Genomic DNA, 12719 nt, shown 5'->3' on the forward strand with positions numbered 1-12719 from the left:
GTGTTTGTACCTGAAATATTAAAGTTATACAGTAGTTCTTATTTTGAGCAAGAGCCCAGTTGCCCAATTTCCCTTCTTTTTAGGTGAATGGCAAAAGCACTACACATTATTGTCATTTGGTATCTTACTAAAGGAAACTTTTTTCTGATTTGATGTAATGGAAAAGTTCTGTGCGATGAGTTGCACAACACATGTATGTCTCTTGGGAGCAGGAATGGAATGAATTGAACACATTTTCGATTGATGCGCTCAATACCCTCCAGAAAATAGATGTTTTCCCTGGATTCTATATGTTTAGTAAATGTATGCAGTGCAGAAGAACCTTCAAGTGCAAATACAGTTCAACAATTTATTACTTAAACATATAATACCAATATTTACACTACACAATCCCTTAAGGCAAAAAGTAAAGAAGCATTCAGGCAAGAATTTTAGCAAAAGTCATCCAGCAAAACAACAACTTAGCATGGCAAAAGTGTACACACAGAAACATTTAGAGTCATCAACAAACATTTACTGTACAAAACAAAATGTGGATCAAAATCAAGCTCTTGAAACAGAACCACTTGGTCTCACATTGCATGAAAGAGAAATGCAGTTTTGTGCCATCAGAGAAGAAGAGGCTTCCCATTCTTAAAGCTAGTAGTCCGTTTTTTTTTAATCATTCTTCACGACCCTTGACCTGCAGCCAAAGCAGGAGATCACTGTCATTTAAGTCCGAAGCCTGAGTTCACCTCCATAATAAGTTCTGTTGACAGTGCAAGACTCATAGTCTAAGCTACAGTAAGCCTTCTATCTACATTGTACATTACAGTGCTGGTTTCGCAGCCATACATTGATAGAGCCACATAGTAGGTCCTTTTTGGTGTGAATTGATTCTTTTTTTCTCAATGTCAGTACATCAGTTAGAACCACACTGACGTCTTTGCTTTGGTCTGATCAAGAGCTGCAGGAGACAAAGAAAGAAGGGGGAATTACTACTGTGCCGAGTGTCACTTACTGGGCAAGTTAGACGACGGGTGAAGTTCAACAAATGCTTGAAAGTGAATGTATTGCTTTGTATTTACCTGAGTCATACACCTCCAAGGATCCATGGAGGGCCGAGGGAGTCCAGGTGACAGAGGTAGCCGTGACGGCGCTGCTGCTGCTGCTGCTGGGGTCCATCTCCGTCTTCAACCCCTCGCTGAGTGGGGAACTCCCTGTGCTGGCGGTCGGCTGGCTCTGGGTCCTAACACCGGGCAGCAGCAGAGGATTAAACCTGGGATCCAACGCTGAGCTGTGGGTTGGGTATGAATGGAGCATGGGGTGGTGGTGCCGGCTGTGGATGTGGGGGTGAGGGTGTGGATGGTAGACGTTGTGAACGTTGGGGTAGCCACTTGAACTCGGGGGGTTCAGGCTGTAGGCCCAGCTGTCGTGGAGGGCAGCCGGAGGGGGGAGGCTGGCCTGGGAGAGCACGTGGTCGGCCCACAGAGCTCCATCTGGGTGGTTGAAGGAAACGGGGCTGGAAGAGAAGTCTGGGTGGACTGAGACAGAGACAGATGGAAGGCAAGGGCTGGCCTGGGATGGATAGGTGCTGTTCCACACTGAGCTGCTCTGACCCTCAGAGAGAGACCCATCTGAAACAATCGCATCGCAAAGACTTTAACACACGGCAACACAATACTTCCAGTGTTTTAAGGAATAAAACTCCTCTAACTAAGCTTTTTGAGAACCATTTTAATTTACTGCACCCCTCACCTTTCCATAAGCCAGACATGGCTGAGGCTGACGGCTGAGTCACTCTGATCGGTTTGGTCTCGCTGTTAAAGGTGTTGGACTGACTGAGAGCCCGGGAGAAATGCTCGTCTACCACGTCACCGATGTCGCCTTGGAAGTAGGTGAACAAAACACAGCTGGAGCTCAAGTACTCTGCCTCTGCTGGTTGAGTGCCATCCTTCAGGTCTGAATCGGATGTGGATCTACGGCCCGATTCGGTTTCTGGTGCTGCAGGACCCTGTCGAAGGCCTTGATCCCTGGAAAGCATCCCTCTTCCTCCTCCTTGCTGCTGCTGCTCCATACACTCCTGCATCTTACTGTAAACACTCAGCCTCCTCTGGACGAAGAGACAGAGAGAGAGAGCGAGAGAGAGGGATTAATTTACAGATCAAACCAGAAGTGAACTACATTTTAATAGAATCAGCAAATAATGTAAAAGATTTTTTAGATGGAGAATAAAGAGCTAAATCTTATTACACATGTTGGTGATACTGTAGTTTTCCACACAATAAAAACACAAACTATTTCTAAGTACCATAATCATAGGCTTGGAAGCTGTGTGAAAATGAGTTACTTTTTTCCCCACATTGCATTCCAACTATTTGTAAAGCTCAGTGTGCCCCATCCACATTCCTGAGTGACTGACCGGCTGTCATTACATCACCATTTGACCGCAGGATTAATAGTTCCGTGTCATTACGCCTGACCTGCAGTGAATACCGAACATCAGGCCGGAATTCAATCATTCAAAACTGAAATTGAAGCTAAGAGGGGTGCTTATGAGGGGTAATGGAAGTTTGAAGTGGTATCCTGAAGAGAAGTCAGGCAATATAGTAAAACACTTTAGGGAGGAAGGCAAAAAAACAAGATTTTTTCTTTTTTGTTTGTGAAAAGTCTACACAATATGCCTTTAGGGGAGGTCACATTCTCCAACTTAACTTTATGGTAGGCCTATATATACACCCAAAGTTAACTTGCACATTTTCTTCAGCAGCCTATTAAAAATAGACCTTAATTAGTTATGCCACACACTTCTTTCCGAGGAGACATGAGCTAGTGAAATGTCCAGTACTCAAAACTAAAAAAAGGAATTTTGTGTAACTCGATAGATTCAAAAGTTGTATGAATAATATCTCACCTGTTGTTGCTGGTGATGGTGGTTATAGTACGTCGCCTTGTATGCCGCTGCAGGGAGGTAGTGCGCTCCATAGCTTTGGTGGTACATCACATCCAGGCAACTCATAGCGACGGACCCGAGCGGTTAATGAGAAGAGAGGAGGGAAACGCGCACAACACGGCCGAGGGCTCTTCACTCCTGAGACTTCAGACGGGCAGTTTCCCCCCGAGCTATCGGTGCCTCCATATATGCCTGATCGCATACAATGGCCATGTCGTCCAGTTTGCATACAGACAATGCGCGTCCCGCTGCGCTCTCCACCAGCACCACCCGGGGCCACAAATGGATCAAAACGATATAAGACACACACACTGTATTCTAACAAAAAAAACAAAAAACTTTTAAGTCCGCCTCTGATTGGGTGAGTTATCCCTTCCCTCCGTCTCTCTCTCTTTCTGTTTTGGAGGGGAGTTATATTTAGAAAGGGCTGGGGCCATTTACTCACGCCCACCTAGGAAGAGTGTGCATGGAGCAGTGGAGTTTAGCAAGGCACTAACACAGTCATGAGTGCAATGGTTAAATTCCCTCTGGTGGCACTCATTAATACAGGTTTGTACTCATACTGTGGGTCTTATAAAGATCTTAGATCAGAGGTATTTGACCTCGGGACTGCTTGTCACAGTTTAGGGTGGCGGCCAGGACTTTGGAAATACTTAAAGGGTAACTTTGGTATTTTATGAACCCTGTTTTCCTATGTTTTTTATGTCTAAGTGACTGATGGGGACGACAATTTTTGAAATTGGTCTATTGTTGTGGGAGCACGTTGCAGCCAGACGGGCTGCAAAGCAATCATGTTGGGCAATTGCTTACCATCAATGTAGGTTCCACCAAAGTGCTTTTTTTTTTTTTACCACTTTCAGACTCAGATTGTTGTTAAGTGTCTGACTGGATTATTGAAATAAAAGTTTTCTCTTTCCGATTGTGTTTGTGTCATATAGACTTGTTACCAGAAGACAACGGTGGAAACGTCAGCGACACATGGAGAGAGAGGGGTGCCGACGAATGTCAGGTTGTCAGAGTTTGTTGTGTTGGAGTTGGTGGGTGCACAAAAAGCATAGTGTTGTCAAAAAGATGTTCAATGTCATGGTTGAGTATTTAGATGATTCTGAAAATTTGGAAGCAACGGCAATGCACAATTTCAGAAAGTGATTTCTCAGAGCTCGACACACAAAAACAAACAGGGGACCAAGAGAAAGGTTAAGAAACAAGTTGTATTTCTCTGTAGGGCCCATTCCATAATACTGTAATAGCAGACATGCAGATATCAGACAAGGAGGCAAACAAAGATGAAATCCAACCATTAACTTTGCAGTATGACCATTAACCATTCAGCTTCCAGGACACCATGATTATCACTGCCATGACTCTTCCTTAGCTTTCCCTCTTTAAATCAAGCGTCCTGACTGAGTGAGTTGAGCTGTTTGCTGCCACCTGTTGGCGAAGCCAATGACATGACAAGGCTGTCAGTTTGACCCTTTATGAGACCTTCTGTGAGCTACACATCCACACCATCTGTAAAAGAAGCAAATTATGACCTCAAGAACAATATGCTGATCCTTAGTGAATATTACACTTTGAAGCCAACAAAATATACTGAAGGACCTTTTGCTGAAGATGATCTCAAATGCACAGAATTAATAATGTATCAATCCATCAAACACTTTCTTCACACGCTCACATTTTCATCTCCGCTCACCTCAGTGTTTCACTAAGTAATAACGACTTGTGTTATTTTAAATGAAATACTTTATTTTGTAATGTGAAGAGCTCTTCAAGGACAATTCAAACTCTTGAGACTGAATGTCTTGAGCCCACGTATAATCCATGGGCACCTTGGTCTTCCGGCTGGCCTGTGCATCTGCATCACTTCACCCTCCATGACCGTCAGCCCTGTCAGCCCTGTTTGTTAAGCTCTACATCATTTTTGCCTGCCAACAACATGTGGTGAGGAGCAATGCACAGCTTCTTGTTATCATGGCGGGCGTTTCCAGCAAGCTCCAGGACGTAGGTGCAGAGGTTTCTCCCTAAAAGCCTCAAGCTGAATTTAAGCGCCACCGCCACTTGCTCAACATATGGTTGTTTCTCCTGAGCAGCAGAAGGTTTGAGCCTTCTGAGAAAGTGATTTCACTGCCCAATCTGGCTCAGACACGTCTCTTTTCCTCTGGCCAGATACCTTCAGTCAGTCTGAGTCAAGAGAGAAACTTCACCAGATTACACAGTATGAGAAAAAAGTGATCCAAAAAAATAAGCAGGGTAATTCCAGTTAACCGCAGCAACCAGTTACACCGACTCACATCTCAAGCCAAGGAAGAACAGGTCATTAAAAAGGGCTGACATAAAGATATGCAGAATTTGGGGGCATGATTACAAAGGGGTTTTAAATATTTAATCATGAGAGCCAATTCCATTTTACAACACCCAATTTCACAAATAACAAATTACCGCACTTCATTTTTATTTTCACTGTTTTTCAATTGAGACAGCAGGGTGCTGCAGAGGCAGGCAGCGATTAGATTGATGGCACCTGCTTCTTTGCTGCTTGCTGTTATCTTCACCAAGACCAAGTATGTATGGCACGTGTAGGAACTGACCTTCTGTCTCACATTCAGTAAATTGTAAGACTCAACACTGCATGTGGTGACTTTTGTCTTTGCTGTCAGACGAATCTGTAGCAGAGGTGTAAAATGTGTTTTAATAAAAGATAATTAGGTCGTAGACGAACGTAGCGCTGCAATCGGTACTGTTGAAGCCTAACCACACACACACACACACACGTACACACACACACAGACACTACAAAATATAGTGAAAATATACACACTGCCATCCCATTTCCATTCCCACACACCAACACCAATCCATCATGTAGTCACAGTAATTGGCCTCTCGGCTTGTCCCAATAGGAACAGCACAGGTGTTACTAATAACGTTAACGAGGGCTCCGTTGTATTAAAAAAGCGCCCTGGTAAGCCACGACAGTGTGACAGTGAGCCAGCATGCGCAATACCAGGAGCCTGAAACTGAAGCAGCTGCATGGAATTCAGTCGTCATCAATATTATTATTTCCACCTGTGCTTTAATGTGACAAGTCTAAATGTCTTAAGTGGAGAAAGGCTTTTATGTCACTAAAAGTCACTGGTTCAGTCCATTTTTTCCCAACATGTGGATGAGTGGTGCTCCTTTACATCAAAGCGAACAAAATGCAGGCATTAAATACATGTTTAGTGCAAAGAGCCATCTATAAAGTACATTTTCTTGTTTAGTGGCAAAGAAGCAAAAAATAAAAGTTTTGTTATTTATCGAATTGCTTCAGTGTCTGCATCAGAGACACATTTTTCTCTTTCTTTGTGGTTTATTTTTCTCTTCTCATTCTTACCTTTTATCACTGTGGGATCTGGTGAAATGCAAATGTTTAACAAAAACAACAGGAAGATTTATTATTTACATCCTGCACCGGCACTGCATGCTGCTTGCCAGGTGTCGCATATGATGAGACCTTGGAGACGTTTATGACAAGCGGGTAACAGTCTCATCATTTGCACTCATGTTTCATTCACCTTGATTTTACAAAGGGAGTGTGAATTATTCAATCTAAAGCTGATGATGCGATCAGACATTAGAAAGTGGGGCAGCATTTTGAAAGAAAAGCACTTATGCAGCAATCACAAAAATGTCTTGATTTAAAAAAAAAGCAAGTGCTCATTGTGTACTCCAGGGTTTAAATTGTATTTAAAGAATAGTAATAGTAACAGCCAATGTGTGGTCAATTCACTGATCAATTCTACAAAGAATAAGCAATTAAAAAACTATCACAACAAAGTTGGAGACCGGTTACTGGGCCAGATTTGAATAAACTGTCAACCGTCAGCATCATCCCCATAAATCATTCAAATCCTTTACTGCCACCTGCATGTCTTTGACTGACAGATTGCTCACTGTGACAACACCAGCAGACAAAGAGACTGATTATCAAATTTTGCCAAGATGGCAGAGTTAGTCCGTGTCTCCATCTAGTGTTTTCACAGAGTGAATCTTGTCCCTCGCTGCCTTCGCCTGCTGTGAAAGTGGGGCAGTGGAACATTCAGAGTGATGCCTGGAGACAGTGCAGGAAGTATCAAACACACACATTTATAGCGGTGTCACATACACACACACACACACACACATGCGCGCAATCATGCACACTTGATAGTGCGTATTACAACAGACAGCTACACACAAGCTCTCTGACACAGACGCCGGACCTCAGGGGTTTTCCACCAAACATCTGGAGCAGCCTGTGCCTCTACTCCTCTGCTTCTTAATGAGGCACAGAGATGATTATTAGTGGATGTTTTAGAGGGGGAAACTGGGGGGAGGAGAAGGGAAGGGACAGATATTAAAGTGGAGTCGGAGAATTGTTTGCTTTTCCTGCTGGTTTAAACCCTTCAAAGAACGAAGGGCACCTCCAGTGCTTTAGATCTAAAGAATTCTCTCATCTTAACTAAACTTCCACTACTTTAGATCACAGGCACATTTCAGAAGAGCATTCCTCTCTAGGTGGGAGGATGTTTGAAGGGATATATCCCAAGAACCCCCAAAAAACAGGTCACAAGTGTTGTGTCCCAGATCTGAGTCTCAGAGGTAAAAGAAAGTTCGACCCTCCAAGTTTTGAGACATTGAGGATGACAATTAAAAACATAAAGTACAGTGCTGTTTGTCAAACTCATTTTCAGCAAAAAAACGCAGCATCTTGCAATATTAAAGAGATCTACCTTTTTCAACCTTACAGTGCACTCCTGATGGGGCAGGTGTGAGATAACGCTGAGTGCTGTTGATGATGATACCTCACATTAAGCAGACTGCAGCATCATGAGTTCTGCGGTGCGGTTGCTATCGTTCTTTTGCCCCGGGGAGGGTCTATAGAAATGCACACCTGCCTGAGCTGACTCTCTGGATGATCTGAAGATGATGATGACGATTATAATGACGATGTTGATGATGAGGATAATAAGGCTCATGTGCAGGCAAACAAATGAACACTGCCCCCATGCAGGCTCTCTCACGTACATCTTGGTACTCGTTGGCCACCACCAATGTAGATGTCATTGAGCTGCAAGATGTTTTATTCTTGTAAAATCCTACAAAATAACACTATTTCAGTTTTAATGACAAATATATGTTGAAAATTGTGGATCATATTTTTCATAATTTCATGGTCATGAACCTCTGAGACATTAAGTCAAGGGAAACATATCTAAAACGCTAATGGATGGCATATTGGTTAAACTCTTCCATTATTTCACACATACACACTTATTAAATGATATTTGTGTTCCTGTACATTCAGTGGATCATTTCATGCAGTTGCTACTTTATTGTTGCGTGTGTGAGAGGTGGGGGAGGAGTGCAAACCATACAATCTAATTAAAGAACCATTAGTGCATCTTCAAGTACATGGAGTGTTGCAATATCAGAGGATTTTGGTCTTATTCAGAAAGAAACACTTCTTGCTATATATACAAGCGGAATTGCCTCTAATTCAAAACTAGGACATGTGTCTTGATGTGTAATATAGTTTAAATGAGACACAAAACAACATGGTTGGATCATTAGCACTGTAGCACCAATGTGTTTTCTAATGAGCAAAAAGACAGTCATTTGTAAGTTAATGGAAATGTAATTTCCATGTTAAGCCAAAGGAAAAAAACACTTCTTTTTTGTCAAACAAAAGCGCCATCCATTTGCCTTTTCATTATCTCAGTAATCTCACATATTCAGTTTTAATTGCTCTAGCCATTATTGCGCATTTTACGAATGGAAATGGGAGGTTTAATTGCACAGACTAGACAAAGAAAAGTAGTTGCTCCACAGCGTGCATGCGTGTGTGTCTGACGGCCTGCGCCCCACACTGTCTGTCTGTTAACAAAGTGACCAGAGGATATTGGCTTCCGCTCAAGAGTCACCATGCTGACCTTACTTAAGAAGCAGATAATTGCTTATACTCTATCCTCCAGCTTTTACTCATATTCTGCTTGTATAAAGATAAAGGGAACTGCACAGGCTGCCCAGCAGAAGTTAATGACATGATGGAGACTCAAAGACAGGGTCATGTTGATGGAGGGCGAATCCGCTTGACAGACGTTTGTACCCCTTTGGAGAGTGAAACTGGGTGGAATTTTCCTTTTAAACAAAAGCTGGACATCAATTTAAATGTTGAATCTGAAAATCCACAGCTAATTGGAAAAAATCTGTATATGTTGGAGATACTTCATACTTTGGATATGTGTGAAATTAAGCATATATACCGGTTCCTTTCCATTACTTTTTGGAGCTCTTTTGATGTCTGGTTTAAACACTGACATGGGGAGGAATGTAGATTTGATTCATATTATCTGTGACAGTAATAAAATGCTCTCCAGTATAAAAGATAGAGCATTAATACAACAACACAAAGGAATAAGTGGAGACACAGGAAGCTTTTTTTGCTGTTCTGGCACCTTGAGCGAAAATGTGGGACACGGACAATCTTAGCCTTTATCTTGCTTTGGGTGCCGCCCCTCCACATATAACACAATGATTACTGCTTAAAAACAGAATGGGATTTTTCTTTTCATAAGAGAAAAAGGTTTTGTGTTTGCTCTGTGTGCTCATATTTTCACAATCTAAGCCATTTATAAAAGGCTATAAATAATTGAAAAAAGGGTAGGCTTCCATTTCTATATCACCAAAGACTCTACGTGAATTAATCCTAAAAGTCACAAAATAAACCACTCAAAGTAATATGTGTCAACTGGAGTATGTTCTGTGTGTTTTCGACAAGAAAAAGAAGACCCTTCTGATTATAACATTTCATTATTTATTCCACAACACTAAAACCAAAATAGAAACTGGTGTAAATGGTGTAAAACAAGCTGAAGGTGATACTCTGCTGTTCCAGTTTGATGATTCTCAATTGACAAACTCAACTACCTACCTGTTCCGCTGTCGTTACAAATTGCACTGCTCTAAATGGATCATAAAGACTTCTGTCCCAAATGTGATACCTACTGTAAAACATACTCATTAAAAACACATTATTTGTGTGACATACAGAATCAGGACAATCTATAAAAGCATACATATGTTATTACTACAAAAACATTGATGTGCTACAACTATCTGATGAATAAAGCTTCCAACTTTGTCTGTTTCCTCCCTCACACAACTCAACAAAGCCTCTTCGCGCTCGTCCTCTGTTGCCCTTCCAGTTGTAATAACTCTAATTCCCTCATGCTAATGGTGCGTCTGTGCCTCGGCTCCTGCTGGGACCACCAGCCTACTTCTTGTGGTCACAGCCTGGCCCCGGGGCGAGGAGGACCATGGACTGGAGAGACAGAAGAGGGAGAGAGAGAGAGAGAGAGAAAAAAAAGTGGGAGAAAGGGCGGTAGAAGGTTCTGGTTTGATGCATGTAGGGTCTACCCTCAGACAGATTGTCCTCCTCAGGCAAAAAGGACCTGTGGGTAAAAGAGGGTGTCATTGAACCGTGTGTGCCTCACTGAGTGTGAAATCCAAAATTGGCGCCAGCAGCAGATTTAAACAATAACACCTCGCTGTTTGACCTTACTCACAAAACCATCAGCATGTCCATAAGGTTTGTGTGTATGTGTGTCTGCACGTGTTTGCGTTTATACCCCACACCTGCATCTACATGCTAAATCTCAGTGTTAGAGGTGTGTGTGTGTGTGTGCGCGTGTGTGTGTGTGTGTGCTCCGTTGGAGGATGGGGAGGTTGTGAGTGGCAATGATGATGAGCAAACACTACAGGGGAGAATAATCCCTCATTACCCATAATTCCCCGATGCTGCACTGCGCCGGTGAGCGCGACTACATTCGTCCCACGGGCAGAAACGGGTGGAGGCACTCACTCGATTTATTAGACCATCCCAAACTCCCTGCCCCCTGCCTCCCCGCTGATTAGCATCTCCTCGTCTCTTCCAGCTCTCCCAGCCACCTGCTGTCTTCCATGTGTCCTAAATCCTCTGCACTACTTACACACTTTGTTTCTAAACTGATCAAAATGTCAAGTGAGGGATAATTCCTCTTACAAGTTCTCCATTTATAGTGTGGTGCTTATCACTTCTCATAACAAACTGCATCATGTTGAAAGTGGATAACCCCGATTAGCATGTATCTTATCTTTAAAGGAACAGTTCCACATTTTGGTGAATAAAATAATTTGATTTCTTGCAGAGAGTAAGATGAGAAGATCAATGCCACTCTTATGTTTGTCTGTTTTTGAAGTCACACAGCCTGTTAGCTTAGCATCAAGACTGGAAACAGGGGGAAACAGCGAGTCTGACTTTGTTCGAAGGTAACAAATTCAGCCTGCCAGCATCTCTAAAGCTCTCTGATTAACATGTTTGCTTTTGTTTTATTCACACAAAAACCCAAGCGTATAAATAACAAGTTGCACAGTGACCGCCTAGTATCTTGTCATCACTGAGGTGGCTATAGGCTCACAGACTAACCATTTTACCGTTACTGTTACCAAGACATAGTATGACATAGCACCAATTCCCTGTATAACTAAAACTTGTTGTTTTCACATTTAAGGTTTCGTGCGGATTAAACAATCAAAATACATTATCTCTTGGCTGTATAGCTTCACGTCTAGCCGTCAGACTTGATAGTTGTATAATTTGTACCATCTGATTTACGGCAAAAAAGTGAATAAGCACATTTCATAAAATGTCAAGCTATTCCTTTATAAAAGGGACAGTGAACACCATGTATCTGTCTAAGAGTATGGTTGCAGAGTCCAAGGTATTAGTAAAGACCCAGTTTTCCAAGTGGTTCCAGACTTTCCGGAGATCTTGTAAACTATAACTTCTCCCCTTGTCCCATGCGCTTCTCTGTCTTTGATTGTTCCATTGATTCTTCGCTCTCTTCCACTCTGTGACTTTGCCCTCTATTCTCCTCTTCCTTTAATCCCCCTGCTACTCTTTGTGTCCTCGCTGCCTCCTTCTATCTATCTCTCTCCATCCGGGTAGCGGTGAAGTATCCATCCATCAGAGAGAAGAAGTAGTGTTGAAATCCCGTGCCTCCCATCACAGCTCCTCATCTCTCTGTGTTAACATATAAACATATTTCAGCCTGCTTCCATGTCAGAGGCACAAGGAAGAATGCAGCATATCTTGTACCCTATTATCATTCATGATTTACGCTAGATAAATATGGGGAATGAGATGTACATCCTGAGGAGGCCCGAGGGAGCTTTGTTGAAATTCTATTTCAAATGATAAAATAGGAAAAAAAAATAATGGAATCTGTGGTTTGGGTCCCAACACTTGGCTTCACCTTTGGATGTCCATGAATGGGTTTATCTGTGAAGAGGAGAAAAAACACAGTTGTTACAAGAAGAACTCCACAGTCATCAAGTGAAAGGATCTGTGAGATTTGTTCGATGATACCTTAAAGCTGGAAAGCTTGATGTGCTTTATGGCTGGGACTCCCACTGATTGAGCAGAGATCTCATTTCACACATGAATGTCTCTCTCTGCTGTGTGTGTGTGTGTGTGTGTGTGTGTGTGTGTGTCCATACACTCTGTAGTTAGTGCCTTAACATTACATGTATGCTTGCCCCGGGCTATATTACATAGAGGAGGAGGAGGAGGAGAATGGGAGAGATAGATAGTTTAAGAAAGTAGAGAAAAAAATGGGAGAATGTGATAGTGAACGACACTGAAAACGAGAAGAGAGGCATTTTCTTTGCATTTTCCTTATTTGTTGTTTCATTTTTAAGATAATAAATGCCCAATATACAATAC

At 42.4% G+C, this 12719-nt stretch overlaps 1 protein-coding gene across 1 annotated transcript; it reads right to left on the bottom strand.

Moving 5' to 3' along the window:
• Positions 1-335: 335 nt before the first annotated feature.
• vgll3 (vestigial-like family member 3) lies at positions 336-3201 on the bottom strand. Its single transcript, XM_079169808.1, has 4 exons — positions 2894-3201; positions 1738-2092; positions 1068-1616; positions 336-946 (listed from the first exon to the last, which is right to left on the bottom strand). Exons 1-4 carry the CDS (start codon positions 2996-2998, stop codon positions 906-908), a joined length of 1050 nt encoding a protein of 349 aa, XP_079025934.1. The 5' UTR covers positions 2999-3201; the 3' UTR covers positions 336-905.
• Between the last annotated feature and the right edge of the window lie 9518 nt (positions 3202-12719).

This window comes from Pholis gunnellus, assembly GCF_910591455.1.
Source record: "Pholis gunnellus genome assembly, chromosome: 12".
NCBI lineage: Eukaryota > Metazoa > Chordata > Actinopteri > Perciformes > Pholidae > Pholis > Pholis gunnellus.

Excerpts from the sequence above, each read along its gene's own strand:
- vgll3 (XM_079169808.1), bottom strand. The coding sequence starts at position 2,998 with ATGAGTTGCCTGGATGTGATGTACCACCAAAGCTATGGAGCGCACTAC. Across the intron at positions 1,617-1,737 it reads CATGTCTGGCTTATGGAAAG|ATGGGTCTCTCTCTGAGGGT; the intron begins GTGAGGGGTGCA and ends CGATTGTTTCAG. Across the intron at positions 947-1,067 it reads CTTGGAGGTGTATGACTCAG|CTCTTGATCAGACCAAAGCA; the intron begins GTAAATACAAAG and ends TGTCTCCTGCAG.